Source organism: Eleutherodactylus coqui, chromosome 10 (genome assembly GCF_035609145.1).
Source record: "Eleutherodactylus coqui strain aEleCoq1 chromosome 10, aEleCoq1.hap1, whole genome shotgun sequence".
NCBI lineage: Eukaryota > Metazoa > Chordata > Amphibia > Anura > Eleutherodactylidae > Eleutherodactylus > Eleutherodactylus coqui.
In genome coordinates this window covers 25,974,498-25,990,585 of record NC_089846.1, presented here as the reverse complement: position 1 = coordinate 25,990,585, position 16,088 = coordinate 25,974,498, and the positions used below count along the sequence as shown (strand labels likewise).

The following is a 16,088-nucleotide window of genomic DNA, read 5'->3' as shown; positions in this document are numbered from 1 at the left end:
GAATACCCATCTTTGGAAATGTGCATGCTCAGCATTAGAGATGAGCGAGCGTACTCGGTTCGGGTGTTTTTGCACTCGAGCACCGCTTTTTCCGAGTAACTGACTACTCGGGCGAAAAGATTCGGGGGGCGCCGGGGGTGAGCGGGGGGTTGCAGTGTGGAACAGGGGGGAGCTCTCTCTCTCCCCCCCCCCCCCCACTCCCCTCTGCAACTGACCGCTCACCACCGGGCCCACCGAATCTTTTCGACCGAGTAGTCAGTTACTCGGAAAAAGCGGTGCTCGAGTGCAAAAACACCCGAACCGAGTACGCTCGCTCATCTCTACTCAGCATCCGTTTCATGGTTCAAAAGGGGTTCTAGTGCGCAGCACTTCATTCAATCTGTTAAACCCCATTCATGCCTGAAGATAAAGGTTTCTAAAACCTCCCCTTTAAGGACACTAAAGGGAACCGGTCAGCAGTATTTTCACTATTAAGCCACCAACCCATTATCACGTTCTATGGAGTACATAGATCTGTGCCCAAACTCAGAGTAATGGCCCTTTTACATGCAACGAGGGCGGCCCGATTCTCCTTTGCCCAAGCAAGCGATCTGGTGATGTTCACGCTCGTGCCACCTGTTTAGACAGATTATCTTTGAGAATCGTGAACTTCTCATTCGGCGTTTCACATTCCTATGTAAGTCAGAGGAGTATCATCACTCCTTAAGGAGATCTCCTACACTAGATGGGGCTGCAGAGGTATTGCTCCATCTCCCTTATTTTCATACATTCCTATGCGAAACACTAAACAGGGAGCGTTTAAATGCAACAAGAAGTGAGCGAGCCAACAATGGGTTTTTTTCGCTGGCTGACACATGAACTATGCGCCGGAAGCGAACGATTCTCGTCTTTCATTGGCTCGCGTTTAAACGGAACAATTATTGTTCACTTTCGTCCATTTGAACAAAATCTTACTTTTATCTTTTGGCTCTCTGTATGTAAATTCCCGATTCGGAGTCATCCAGTTGGTGCCGCCAGCTCCCCAAGACACTGCATCATGCCTTTCTCTCTATCGCCGACTACTCCGGCTCCTGGCATTAGAGCTTGTAATGCTGAAATCCCATGCAGCTTACCCCCCGCATCTTCCAGCGCATGCACCAGAAGACACAAGCAGGAATCCACACGGCACATGTGCATGAATTGGGAGCTACAAGCACTAATGTCAGGAGTCAGGGCATGCGGTGATAGAAAGGAGGGGGGAGTGGATATTGGCATGTCACAGTGACTCAGGGACCTGGCAGCATGACTCAAGATCGGGAACTTACCTACAAGGCACCAAAAGATAAAAGCTTTTGGCCCGCCGCTTACTCTCAGATGTGCAAACTTCAAAGAACATAACGCAATGATGGCAGCTTGAGGCTGGGACCACACGGGGGCCGATTTGACGCAGAATGCCCGCTGCAGATCAGACGTGGGAAGCCTGCCCCCACACTCCCACCATTTGGTGCGGGTTTTATCGTGTATTCCTGTGCAGAGTTGGGGATAAGATGGACATGCTGCGGAATCGAATTCCGCACTGCATAACCATTTCTGACCGGGTTTTATGCGGTTGATTTCCGCAGCTTGTGGATAAGATTTTCAAAATCTCATCGCCTTTGCCGCTACTGTAAATGCTGCAGAATTTCCGTGCGGACCCTTGGCACGGACATTCCGGGCACATCCGCCCCGTGTGAACCCCAGTTAATAGTGAAAATACTGGCGACAGGTTCCCTTTTAAAAATGGCCATGCAAACACATTACTAGATTGAAGGCTTTGATCAAAGGCTTGCAGCAGTCCATGAAGATGGTGACGTTACTCTGGTAGTGGCCACTTGGCCAGTATGAGCATATGTTCACACACAGCCGATCTGCTATGGATTTTCCGGCGCAAAATCTGCAGCATATATTACAGTAGCACCAAACTGTTACCGATCCACAACGTTACTGACATGGATATAGGAACGAACGCTGTGATAGATTTTACTTAGCACCATATTTGAAGTCAGAGTCATATACAGTACAAGCATTGTTACAAAAGTTGTGCCATACCAGTCATGGCTTGTGCATGGTATCATAGCTTAACCCCACTCACTTCACTGGAGCTGAGCTGCAATACCAGACAGAGCCCATGGGCAGGTGCGGCGCTGTTTGCAGAAAAAAGCAGCCGCATTTTTTAAAAATTCGGTACAACCCCTTGAAGAAAGGAAGCAGCTTCTCTGAATGCCGCTCTCATCCATAATCTAGTAATCAATCATCTGCTCCTGATTTTTTGTTAACCCACAGGAAAAAGTTGCACCGCGCTTGTGGGTTGGAAGAGTGGCCATCAGGCCGGGCGCAAACATAGAACTGACGGCCGCAGTTAGGACCGGCTTTCTTTACTGTTCTTAAGACACAGGGCTCTCCATGCCCCTTGCAGTTGGGTGGTGGAGGTGGTCCCTTCAGAAACGTCTTCCAGAAGGCACTTGGCTGTTGATTGGCTGGAGCAGAGTTTTGTTGTGTTACCTTCACATTCGCCGTCTCAGATGCAGGGATAGCAGAATTATTCTGCCCCTCACTCAAGGTTGTTGATTTGGGGACCACCGGTCTGAAGAAGCCAAGGAGACTGCCCTGCCCACCTTTGGGGCCCAACTTACCTTTCTTACCATTATTCCCACTGGCCTTCTCAATTCTCCTCTTCTGGGCAGAACTTGAATCGGAGCCTTCACTTGAGGACTGAGAACTTCCCAGCTCCTTGGTGTCTCCAGCTGAAACTTCAAGGTCCTTGTTCTTTTTAACCAGGAACTGAGAAAGTTTCAGCTGCCGACCAGCAAACTCTGGAAGGTATTTAGTGCATAGTGACGGGCATTTGTCAGCGGCCAGCGGGCAACATTTCAGAAGTGCTTTAACTGGGCAATGGTCAGATCCTTCAACCTCTGGCATTATAATGGAGTCTAAAAATTCAGCTTCTACTAGCGGTGTGCTGGCCAGAATATAGTCTATGCGGGTGCCATAGTTGGTCAGCCGGGCACCAGAAACAGAGCACCAGCACGTAAACGCATTCTTCTGAGTGGGGTGGAAGTAACGGAAGCTGTCCAGGAACAGGCCTCCGATTGGTTGATTGGAATCCGCAGTTTTTGCTGCAGCAGGGTCAGAAAGAAACTGGTTCAACCATTTACGTCCGGGGTTCTCCTCAAAGTCTATCTAAAATGTAATATGAGAAACTGTAAAAAACAAGGCTTAAATTTATGTAAACCTTAGAGCAGATAATGAGCTAAAATAAAAATAAGGGATACTCCTATCAGAGGTTCCCACCCTACTTTCCCCCGGCCCAGCGCAGCAGCCCCAGTCCCCACCACTCAGGTCCTAGAAGAAGCTGCCGTCACGTGCCATTCATTGTGTTAAGTGTCCTTCATGGCAGTATTGACTGTCAGAAAACACCTTTAATGTGACCAAATCTTTAGGTCACACACGCTTAACCCTTTCATGACCAAGAGTCATTGATGCGCCTGAGTCCAGGTCACATTCTGCAAAGGGGTTTTTAACTTTTAATATTTTTTATTTTTATATAGTTAAAAAGAATCTTTATTTTACTTATTCTTACTGTTTTTTTTATTAGTCCCCATAGGGGACTTGAACTTACGATTCTCTGATTGCTTATAAAGTATAATGCAATACTGTGGTATTGCATTATTCTGTATTTTAACAGACTGCCTACTAATGACATGACACAAGCGCATCCCTAATAAGCGAACGATCATGGCAGCCCTCAGGGCCTTCAGAAGGCCACAGGCTGCCATGACACATGAACGGGGTCTTATGGGGCGTTTAAATGCCTCTGTCAGAATTGATAGTGGCATTTAAAAGGTTACCAACCACGATCAGTTATCTCCGATCACAGCTGTTGCGGGTGGGTGTCGGCTGTCAAAGACAGCCACAACGCACCGTGTATAGAGAGGGATTGGCTGTCAAGCCCACTCCATATACAGGATATGCTGTCGATGGCTATAGACCTCCTAACTGCACAGGGTATGTGCAGTTAGAACGTATATAGACGTATGGATGATGGGACACATTGCACACATGCTGCACCTTCTTCTTGGAGTCATATACTCTAGTCTATACGCCCTTTTGCCTGGACCGATAATGAGGTATGAACTTTCATTTGACTGATCGACTTATGTAAATATACACAAGATCAGCCGACAAACGAGCAAACATTCATTAGTTGGCTGATCGGGTCTCTTATGTAGGCATAAAAATGTAAACCGGGAGAATGTGCTGAGGAGTGCAAATTGTATGGCGATGAAGGATCATATGCTGGCAATCCTCTGCCGCATGTAAACGGCAGGAACGATCACCGATCAATATGCTAGAATGTCAATCAACACTTGTTAATAAGTGCAATATTTGCCCATGTAAAAGGCTGTTAAAAAAAGTGTTGTGTCGGGAGTGAAAGTTATTCCCTATCCACAAGATAACGGATAGCTTTCAGATCTACGAGGGCCCAACCGCTGGGACCCACCAATCCCGAGAACAAGGGTCTAGAAGATCCCCAAATGAATGGAGTGGCAGTTGAGCACATATACCACCTTAATGGGACTGCTGGAGGTAGAAGAGTTCAAGAGCTTGGCTATCTCCCATTCTTGAGGTTAGTAGGAGTACTGCGCTTTAATCCTGACTGAGAGTAACAACATGGTGAGGAATTTAAGCTGCTACAATCTAGCAGCAGGTCAGGTGTTCAGCAGTTGCAGACAGCCAAGGACCCAGAGGAGAATTGTGTTTAACAGCTTTGGCCTTTTTTTTTTATAGGCTATATGGCACTCAAGTAGAGAACACAGAAAGTGGCAGTTCTGGCAAGTGCCGCTCGGCATGGCAGAGCTGCTGGGTCTTCTCAGACGCAAATCAGACCTGGGAGTGACTACTGTCAGTATAGGGGGCCATTTCCCCTTTAACTGGGGCTCCTATGGATTCCCTAGTTACAGTGGAAAAAGTGCTCAATTAAAAATGACAGTGTGAATGTTCCCCAGAGGTCTTATATGATATACATGATGTCATGGGGGTACATAGATGTTAAAATACATATACTTACAAAAGTAAGTAAAAAAATGTATATATAGAACAAAAACAGATATACATTGAAAAAAACAAAAAAACAAACTTGGCCTACGTGCCAATCTAGACTGTCACTATAGCCGACTTCTAATCCAAGACTGGTAGGTAGGTATGTATGTATGTATGTATGCATCTCTCTCTCTATGTGTGTGTATATATATATAATATATATATATATATGTATATCAAAATCTTCAAAACAATCCCTGTACTTAAAAATAAAGAACTACAAGGCTGGGTTCTCACAGGGCGGAATCCCGCCAGAAATCTCACGGTTTGGCCGCAGCGAAAAAAACGTGAGGTTTCCGCCGGGAAAGCGCTACTTCAAAACCCGCTGCAGTTAGCTCAGCTACATTCAAGGTTACGAGGCTGAGCGCAGTACGAGCCACAGGGGGTATTTTTCTTCTAAAAATATATACTACTTCTGTCCTTAAGACGAAAGCGGTGAGGAACTTACCAGGGCTGCAGGGTCACAGTGGTCAAGGAGTTTGTGAGATGTATTCACATCACCCAGTATAATCACATGACTGAAACAAGAGAGAAAAACTCATCTAAGGTTTCCTGTGCAAATCCCAAAGCATTTACCTCGAACTTTAAACAGTCACCAACTTTCCAAGAAGCCCGTGCCTCTATGATAACTAGCAAAAACACAAATCACTCTAGTTGCCCAAAATTATGTTTTGGTATTAAAAAGAAATCACTCTAAAGTGCTGGGTGCTACGGGTCTCCCTTCCTTCTCATTTGCTATCCATTAGCCTGTGTTACATAAAGTCCATCTTTAGTTAATGAGATAACAAGATGGAAGAAAAGAAAATGTGTCTGTGTGTGGGTGGGGTGGGGGGGATAACCTATGCTTCCCATAGAAATCTATGAAGAGAAGCAGACTCACAAAGACGAAGTTTTTACTGTGGCATAGCTACTGAAATTACATATTCACTGCTCAGTACTGCTGTATAATATCCTCCATGGTGCTGTTACTTAAGAGGGTGTGCTACAGAGAGATAGTAAAGAAGAAGAGACCCAGTTTGTGTATGTTTAGTGTATAGGAGACGTCATAGCAGAGGGTCTTTGCCTACCAGCTCAGCAAGTACTGAAAATTAGAGAAAGAGCCTGCAAAGGAGAAAAGTGGTGATAAATGCAAGAAACAAGTCATATAATGGCCAGTTATAGTGTGATGCCTCATGTGCACACACGGCAGCATATTGTGGCCATCCAACTCCATGTTCATCCATGTTTTATCAGAATGCAATCTCATTACCTTCCTTTGAAATTGTATGCGGTTTGTCTCTACCAGATTTGCACTTGTAACCTGCCATAATTGTCGCTACATGCACAGAGCGGGTCAACTTTGTGGTTTCTTGTTAAGACAATAAAAATGGAAGATTTAAGGAAAAAAAAAAAAAACTTTACCCTCCGTTTCTCAAAATGGTTTCAGCCCGAATCTGCAGTAAACGGTAAAAGCGCAGCTTGTAAGTCTTGCGTTCAGGCTTCTCGGGGTCTGCTCTTGGGCAGTAAACATTGATCACGGTCAGCCTGTCCTCCTTACCGTCTGTAGTGCTGGAAGACAGAATGTACAGCATTTACATCTCTACCTTTGTTGTTTCCCTTCCGGCTTGTGGATCTAGAAAGCTGCAGTACCTCTTTGCTGTATCGTACCAGCCCCGTAAGTATGAATGGAGTGGCAGCGATCATATGACACCAGCACTCCATTCATACGTCTCCTCAGTGCAGAAATGGGGGGCTAAGGACCCCACGGCTTTAGTGATCAGTTACAGTCCCAGTCGAACGAATGCATCGTTCATCCAATCCCACAGTTTTTACCAACTTTACTCTGAACATACATGAAATTACTTGCAGATGCAGTTGCATTAACCCCTCCAAGCCCGTTTGTGCCTTAATGACCAAGCTAAGTTTTGGAAATCTGGCATGTGCCACTTTCTCTGTAGTATTTTTCATACTTTAAGCTACTGGATAACTATTATGTACATACAGGTTGTACTAGATTTATATATAGATTTGAAAGGGTGAAATTAACTGCGGATCCATGTCAGAATTGGCCTCAAATGGTGTAGATTTTGATGTAGATCCACACCAAAATCTGCAGCATGTGAACATACCCTTTAGGCTAATTTCACATGGGCGAGTGCGATATCGGGCCGTGAAACTCGGCCTGATATCGTGCGCACCAACGTGCAATGTCCCTGCGGCTGTGAGGCGTTTTTGTGCTGCATCACTTCAGGGAAACCTTGCATTGCACGCCTTTGCGATGCTTTGTCGGCCCATTGAAAACAATGGGCTATGTGTTCCGAGGGAATGCCCAAAGATAGGGCACTAGCTCACGTATATACTTGGCGGGGGCTAGCTACATAGCGAATAAATGTTAAAAATCACCGGAGTGGCCCTTAAAAAACTAACCCTACACTATACAATCACCTATAGTAAGTAAATAGTATAGGTGAGTGTAACAGAAGGGGTTATTTGAGGTTAATATGTGGTGTATACTTTTATTCTTTCTCCTCTGACCTCACACTGACAGGAGAGAACGGGAAAGCTGAGGAGAAAGAGGCTTTTACAACTCTGAAATGCCAGGAAAGTTTGTTACTAAAACAAACTTTCCTGGCCAGCGCGGTGATTGGCTGTCCCTCTGAAGAGATCATCAGGTACCCAAACTACAGGCTGTTAGTGACAAGCCCGCTTTAGGTGTTTCACCTATTCAGGGGGCGCTATTGCCAGCGGAATGCAGAACATAAATTTACGTTGCTGCTGCACCAAGCCCAGCAAGCAGCGATGTAAATTTACGGGATGCAAAGGAGTTAATCTCAGGACACGGAATAGTAATTTGTCACAGAGAATACTGATGTTGAGTAGCAGCGGGTGAAGCAATCACTTACAGAACCTTGTGCTGTGTGATCACCGCTCTCCCCTCTTGGTCCAGCGATAGCAGCTCTTCTTCAGTGAATTCCTCCGTGTCACCGTAGCAGCCGATGGACCCTTTCTGACCGGTCAGTTGTCCAGAGAGACCCTCCTCTGCCGCCAGAGGGGTTGTGCTGGATTTACAGAATGTAGCGACTCCTATACAACAGAGTATTATTTCCTGGGTGACTTGTCAGAGGAACACATAACTTTGGCAAAAACAGTACATTAGCAGTAGTTGTTCCTGAACACGTAGAATAAAGCAGCCTTCGTAAGCTACACTCACGCACCCAGAGAGAAATATCAAGATTGATGCAAAATTCGGCATGCAGTTATGTCTCAGCATATAAGTAAATGATTGCAGTTGTGGTCCGATTAGACACCGGGTCTTCTTACCAGAGGCCATAAAAGCGATTCCCTCGTTGCCCTATATAAAGAGTCTCAGAGGCTACCTTTGTGTAGTGGACCTCTTGTTGAGAGATCGTTGACCACTAGACGCCTCTACGGCGCACTCAAAGACGTTTTACCCAGTAAACAGAAAGAGGTGGAGCATAATTAAAATGAGAAGCAGGATGGTCGTTTTGACGACTTACCTGCCATTTTAGCCATTCTGACAAAGGTGTTAAGTAGTGTTGGAAGCAAACAGGCTCTGAAAGGCCCAGAGACCACCAGTAAAGAGGATCATTTGATCCACCGGTAATCATGAGCAGATCGAAGGACTCACTCACATGGGTGTATGGGGGGGGTTACATGAGTAATACACAGTCCTAAAAGCTCACTGATTTATATTGGGCCATTCAGACGTGTTCAAGAATGCCTCTGTCAGGTTGTCACACTTCCTTCACCTGGCCAGTCAGGAGATTTATCGGGCCAGCTAGTACACTAGTTTCATCAGCCTTTGAGTTTCAGGATCTAGAGGCCTAGTTGTAACATCTGTGGGCAAAAGTACCACAGAATACCATAATGAGCCTGCATGCCTCCATGGCCAACCGTATTTCATCATGTATCCAGGCTAGAGGTGGTACACCAAGGTACTTACTAGATCCTCCATGCCTGCCTGTATCAAATCTTGAATCCAAGCTAGAGGCGGTACAGCAGGGTACTAGAGCCTCCATGCCTGCCCGAATCACACCTTGCATCCAAGCTAGACGCGGTACAACAGGGTACTAGAGCCTTCATGTCCTCCTATATCACATCTTGTATCCAAGTTAGAGGCCGTACAACAGGGTACTAGAGCCTCCATGCACATCCGTATCATATCTTGTATTCATGCTAGAGGCAGTACAACAGGGTACTAGAGCCTCCATGCCCGCCTGTATTACATATTGTATCCAAGCTAGAGGTGGGACAACAGGGTACTAGAGCCTCCATGTACACCTGTATCACATCTTGTAACCAAGCTAGAGGCGGTACAACAGGATACTAGAATTTCTATACCCGCCCATATCACATCTTGAATCTAAGCTAGAGGTGGTACAACAGGGTACCAGAGCCTCCCTGCCCGCCCGCATCACATCTTGCATCCAAGCTAGAGACGGTACAACAGGGTACTAAAGCCTCCATGCCCACCCGTATCCCATCTTGTATCCAAGCTAGAGGTGGTACAACAGGGTACTAGAGCCTCCATGCATCCCCCGTATCCCATCTTGTATCCAAGCTAGAGGCGGTACAACAGGGTACTAGAGCCTCCATGCCAACCCGTATCCCATCTTGTATCCAAGCTAGTGGAGGTACAACAGGGTACTAGAGCCACCTCTGAATTGTACAGTTTTTCCCCAATAAACTTATACTTTCAGTCTGATATTGTAGCCACTTACTTATATCACCATTACATTCCCACAAAGAAAGTTTCATCAGATTCCAACAACTCCTTCTTGGTGCATTATTTTTTTCATTGAAGAGTGTATATATATATTTAAAAGTTCTGTTTAATAGCCAGAATGAAGCTGCCCTCTAGAAGCGTCCCCTCCTCTCCTTCCCACTTCTCCACCAGCTAGGGCAGGAACACTTTCCCTAGTAGTCATAACAGGCCCCTTCCATATCCCCAGTAGTCACTTTAGGTGCCCCACTATTAATCCTGTAGACACACATCCGCAGTAGTCGTACCTTCTCCTCCATAAACCCCGAAAGTCATAGCAGCCCCCAACTTAGGCAATAAGAGTCTAATGTTTATGGCCGGCTTTACTCCATAACTAATGCTCTGGTCACATCACCATTTATGGCTCCCGTGTCATTACAGGAACAGAAAAACGGAACCTCATGGCCGAACGGATCAGTCTGCAGCGCGGTTCAGAAATGGACCTTACTCAAATCCGTCACTCCACAATGGGACTCTCAAACTAATTTCCCTATCTCACACAGAACAGCCAGTGAGAGTTCTGTGTGACTGCTCAATGCACAGAACAAACACATTGTAATATCCAATTAGTTAATTTACACAGGCATTTTTTCTCTCGCAGTAGTACAGTGTTCCCTGAAAGTAAAACCTACCCGAAAACAAGCCCTACCCCGATTTTGGCTATTTTTGTGGAGGCTTGAAATATAAGGCCTACCCCAAAAATAAGCCCTAGGTAGACTACATTAAAAAAAAATCAATATATTACCTAGCAGCTGCGCTCCGGGTCCCTGCCGCTAATCTGCAAAGTTCCTGCACTCCTTGGCTGTCAACAGAACATCACTTCCTGGTTGCGGCTTTCATAAATCCCGCGTCAAGGAAGCGATGGCTCTGAATGACCAGCGAGCGCTGCTCTCAGCCAATGAATGCAGCGCTCGCTGCACCAATGTGATGGCTGTGATTGGCTGAGAGCAGCACTGCTCTTAACCAAAAACAGGCATTGCGTTGGTTCAGCTAACACTGCATTCGTGTTGAGCCTGAGTAAACCTGGAGGACACCAAAGCAAGAACAAACAACATGCAGACTGCATGCAAATATTACCCTTTAGGCCATATTTACACTGGCGAGTCAAATATTGGTGGAGAAACACGGATGTTGCACTCATAAACCAACGTTTTTTCCTGCAATTACAATCTGTTTTGCAAGAAAAACACACAGCTTCACGCGTGCGCAAATCGCATGTTTCAATAGCAAAAATAAGGAATCCCCCCCCCCCCCAAAAGAAAACGCATCGCACTCACATTTACATGTAAGCGCGATGCAATTAGCTCCTTCTCCCATAGGAACTAATGGCCAATTCCTGAACAGAACTGTCCAATTATAGGACCTGCTGTGATTTCTCTCTCTCGGACCATCAGCCCGAGAGAACAATCACTAGTGTAAACGCATTAAAATTAATACGCTATTCTCATGTGCGAATTCCGTCTACACCGCTATCGGACAGAACTCGCGCATGAAACCCGCCCGTGTAAATGCGGCCTTAGTCAGACTAAACCCAGGACCCTAGCACTCCACTGCTAACTAGTTAAGATCCTTTTACAAGGGTCAACCATCAAGCAAGCATACACTCATTCCCGATGACCGACCGGTGTAAATGTTCTTTTATTGCCTGATTGCATCAACAGGCGGCAGTGATCAGCGCATTTTAGCAAAAAGAACATCCGCCTGTCAAAAACCACACGTGTGTAACAGAACTGCACCATGCGACCGTCTCTTTATCACCATGTTGCAAAATGAATAGGGGAAATCTAAAGGGTTAAACACGTATTAGTACTTACCAGAGTAACCGCTTCTCACACGGCTGAAACTGAAGTAGGAATTATACCCCTCCACTATGGCGACGGGCTCCTCCAGCAGGTCTCCTATACAGAGATGATATAAAACAGTTAGTACCTGCAGCACGTGAAGGAGCGGGCACGACGGGTACTGCATTAGCACCCACAGGGCCGGACTGGCACAGGCTGCACTGGGAATACAAGAGGAAAGGGGTCAGGAAGGGCAAATTGGTAAAGCAAAAAAATGCCATATGGTAACGATGTACCCGATCCGGCAAGGACATCCCATAGACTCCGCCCCTGTGACACTTACTGGTGACTTTAGTTTCCTGAAGACAGATGATGTCGGCATCTAAAGAGTCCAAGATGTCCTTTAGTCCGACACGCGTCGCTCGGATACCGTTAATATTCCAGCTCACGATCTTCATCCTGCCAATAGAAGATCTAAACCATTCAACTCCAGAGCCCGATCCGACGAGCGTGTGCCATCGCCATACTAGATGCATACATGATGCCACTGCTAGATATGTTCATACGCCAACCGTATTTTCAAAGACGTGCCATTAACGCCACCATTCCCTGTGACGATGGGTTGGAATGGCAGATGGGAGCCTTGGGAAAGCTCCATGGACAGCCATTCATGAATGACTATTAAACCCTGCCCACAGCAGGGCTTAATAGACTGCTGCTAAAATTGCAATATACAGCAATACCGAGGTATTGCACCACGGAAAATACCTCAGTATTGCTGTATATTGCAATACTGGGGGGGGGGAAGAGAGGCAAGTATACTCTTATAGCTGTATTCTACAATGACACAACTCCTTTAACTCATTAAGGACCAAATGGCATAAATATACGGCACTTGGTCCTGGGCTTTATTCCCAGCTGATAGTAAATTCAGGGCGCAGGATTAAAGCTCCTGCAATCTCACCTTTTTATCGGCTTCTGCCTCATTTACACCCTACATAGCGCTCAGTGAGAATGCAGGAAGCGGCGTGGCCGTTTTAATGGGTGCGTTACGTGTTCTTTTCCTACACAAATGCGCAGGAAAATAAAGCAACCAAAATGCACACGCAAAATACGCGCTTGTGAAGGAACCCATTTAAATGGTTTCTAAATTCTCTGCGTATTGCGTGCATAAATAGGCTTGTGTGAATCCGTCCTTAACCCCTTAACGCCACAGGGCGTAACTGTACGTTTTGGCAGAGGGGTACTCAACGCAACAACGACATTCACTTACACCCTTGTAGATCTGGCAGCGGGAGCTGCTGTCACCAGTAGCCAGCCTCCCGAGGCGGTGCATCGGGACTGCGACCCCTGCTGTTAGCCCCTCACACGCATGTAAAAGGTTCACAGAGGGAGCGCGCTCCCTCTGTAACATCATCAGTGATGTAATCTTATGCACCCAAAAATGGCACCAACAAAAACTACAGTTCGCCACGCAAAAAACAAGCCCTCCTACGGCCGCGTCAACGGAAAAATAAGTTATGGCTTTTGAAAAGTGGAGATGAAAATCCCCAAAAAATCATGGCAATCCTCAACGCAAAAATAGGCCATGTCCTTAAAGGGGGGGGTTTCCATGTGTTTACTATTGATGACCTATTATCCTCAGGGTAGCATATCAATAGTCGATTGGTAGGGGGTCTGCCGCTTGGGATTCCCACCAATCGACTGATTCTTTGACCTGCTGTCAGTCTAGCGGGGCCGGATGTTCGCATCGGTGGTCAGAGCCGGAAGTGTAATAAGACGACTTCACTCCCATTGAAGTCATTGGGAAAAAAGTCTTTTTATTGAACGCCTGGCTCTGACCACCGAAGGATCAGCTGAGGGCGGGATCCTGAGTGGCAGACCTTTGCCAATTGATGACCTATCCTGAGGATAGATCATCAATAGGAAATGCCTTTGAGGGTGTATTTACATGGGCACCGCCTGACAGCGAAATGGACGGAACGCACATATATTAATATATTGATGTCTTTATTCGCATGAACGACTTTTCCCTCGTAGCGTTGCTGCAACATTGAAAACTCGCTGCATGTCCCATTTTTAGACGATTCCTCATAAGGAATCTCCTATTATATACTATGGGATCTTTAAAAAAAAAATAAAATAAAATAAATAATCGGATCACACTCGCATGCGATGCAATTTTTACCACTAAAACCTTTTGGAAGTACTTGCGATTTTCAAGCGTTTATATTAAAAAAAAAGAAAAAGAAAAAATTCACAAGTACATCCATGCAATGCGTTTTTTTTTTTGTTTTGTTTTTTTTTAAATGCGCATCTAGAATCAGTTTTAAAAGCCCAATGTTGGTCCGCGTTTCTCAACCACCTGTGTGAATGCACCCTAAGACTAATCATTTCTTATGGGCAATCACGATATCAGGCCATAAAAATCATCTGGATATCACGCTTGAGAACGTGCGATTTCCCTGCGGATGCGAGGTGTTTTTGTCTTCAGGGTAGTAGCGATCGGAAAGTGTTTCCCATTGTTTTCAACGGGAAAAGCTCCATCGCTCTCGTGTGCGCCTCGCACGCTGTGCAACGCGTTTTCCGGCCCCATTGACAACAACAGGCGGTACGTTGGGAACGACCAAGGATGGACATGCCGCTATTTTTTACCACACTGTAATATGGGGGAAAAAAAAAAACACAAAACACTTGTGTATCTGATCTCCTTCGAAAGAACTGGGTTCATATTTGGGCACACAGGAGATTTTGTCGGGCGTGTGAAATCAGCCGTAGACGGCAATAATTCGCTATGTGCTTCACACAAGCGTGCTTGATGTGTGCCACCAATCACCATGCTCTATTTTGGCACGTATGCGTACATAATATGCGCCAAGATAGGGTATTCTGCTGATTTTCTTACACGCTTGTGTGAGCCCAGCCTAAATTGAAAAATTAGGGTCCCCCATTGTCATGATGTCGCCAGGAAAGGGGCTTCAACCTGCGGCTTGACATCAGCTGTTAGGGAACTACAACTCCCAGCCTCCGCTATAGCAGATAAGAGTTATGACGTTACTGCCTCTCCATACACATAACACACACCTACAGCTCTCCGGCCCGTCCCCCGACATGCTGCACCCCTTATATCACAGGCTCAGCTCATGACAGTCGGGCTTTCTTCTATTTCCCGCCTTCTAGTTCAAGGGATGCCATGCTGTCTCCGGTATCCCGGCGCGTACATTACGCGTCATCATCAGGGGGTGGGGCATCGGTGACGTAGAGAGGCGGGACTAGTGACGTCGCACTCTAAACAGGTTCCCCGTATATAAGTGGCCGTGTAGTGGAGGAGACTCCTAGCTGCGCGGCAGCGTCTGTGTAGGGCTAGTAGGCGGTCATTAAAGCTGTTGGGGGGGAATCACTCATCTGCAGTTTATATGTACACAAGTCATGCAACGCACAAACCTCGCGTGAGATTGGCGTCGTGTGCGCCGCCTCATCTACTGTGGCCGCTGTCCAGATTTCACCTTATATGTAATAGCAGAACGCGCCTAGAAGCCTCCCAGTTTAATAATGTCGCTATTCCTGCACAAGGGTTAAATCCTGCAGCAGATCTGCTCCAAAATCCAAGGCCATTGGATTGCCGATTTTCCGTCGCGGATCGCCCGCGGTGATTATGCCGCGTGTAAAGGCATCCTCCACGCGGGCGAATTTGCCTTGCGAAATACGGAGCGGGATTCCGCCTGCTGATTCTGCAGCAAATAACACCCATAGCATCCTATGAGAATACGCGATTTCCTGCCCACAAGCGGAAATCGAATGAGCTTCTCCGCTCGCGGGGGAGAAATCGTAGCATGCTGCCATTTTGTGCGGGCTACGCACGGCCGGCTTCCATTTAAGTCAATAAAAGCCAACTGTCCCGCGGCCATTCTGCAATCATCATTGTAGAATGGTCACGGCAGCTGCGTCATCGCCATAGCGATGCCGCGGCGCCCCCTGTGCTGTACATCTGCGCCAGCACATCAGCAGCAAAGTAGGAGATGGCGAGAGGTAAGTAAGGGTCACCAGGTCGAACCCTGCTGTAGGAATTATTGCTCATGCCCACGGCCCAGACCCGCAGTGTTTTATACATTCGGCAGACATACGCTCTGCCAGCAGAGACCGCGTACGGTACTGCGCATGCCTGTGTATCAGACTCTCACAGACTGTCTTCAGAACCGAGAAACGCGCCTATATGCAATATATTACGTATGGACGGCGCTGCCTAGGACTCGTGCCGCAAACGTACGCAGAGAAATAGAGCGTGCTGCCATTTTTTTCTCTCACGTAGCGTCCGCACGCTGATGTGCGTGGCTCAGTGAAAGTCCTGTCTGTGTAACACATGAATGATACGCGGTAAAACACATGGTTGTGGATATGAGCTAAAAAAATAGTCGGCGATCGATCGA

At 46.5% G+C, this 16,088-nt stretch overlaps 1 protein-coding gene across 1 annotated transcript; it reads right to left on the bottom strand.

Moving 5' to 3' along the window:
- Nucleotides 1-267: 267 nt before the first annotated feature.
- APEX2 (apurinic/apyrimidinic endodeoxyribonuclease 2) lies at nucleotides 268-14,895 on the bottom strand. The gene is made up of 7 exons (XM_066580657.1): nucleotides 14,746-14,895; nucleotides 12,005-12,120; nucleotides 11,695-11,778; nucleotides 8,001-8,181; nucleotides 6,520-6,666; nucleotides 5,567-5,636; nucleotides 268-3,198 (listed from the first exon to the last, which is right to left on the bottom strand). The coding sequence occupies exons 1-7, from the start codon at nucleotides 14,772-14,774 to the stop codon at nucleotides 2,266-2,268; spliced, it is 1,560 nt and encodes a 519-aa protein (XP_066436754.1). The 5' UTR covers nucleotides 14,775-14,895; the 3' UTR covers nucleotides 268-2,265.
- Between the last annotated feature and the right edge of the window lie 1,193 nt (nucleotides 14,896-16,088).

What these genes read in the sequence shown, in the direction of transcription:
- APEX2 (XM_066580657.1), bottom strand. Translation starts at nt 14,774, where the DNA reads ATGTCGGGGGACGGGCCGGAGAGCTGTAG. An exon ending in TGTGAGAAGCGGTTACTCTG is followed by an intron (nt 8,182 to 11,694) that starts GTAAGTACTAAT and finishes TCTGTTGTATAG; the next exon opens with GAGTCGCTACATTCTGTAAA. An exon ending in ACCATTTTGAGAAACGGAGG is followed by an intron (nt 5,637 to 6,519) that starts GTAAAGTTTTTT and finishes CTCTTGTTTCAG; the next exon opens with TCATGTGATTATACTGGGTG.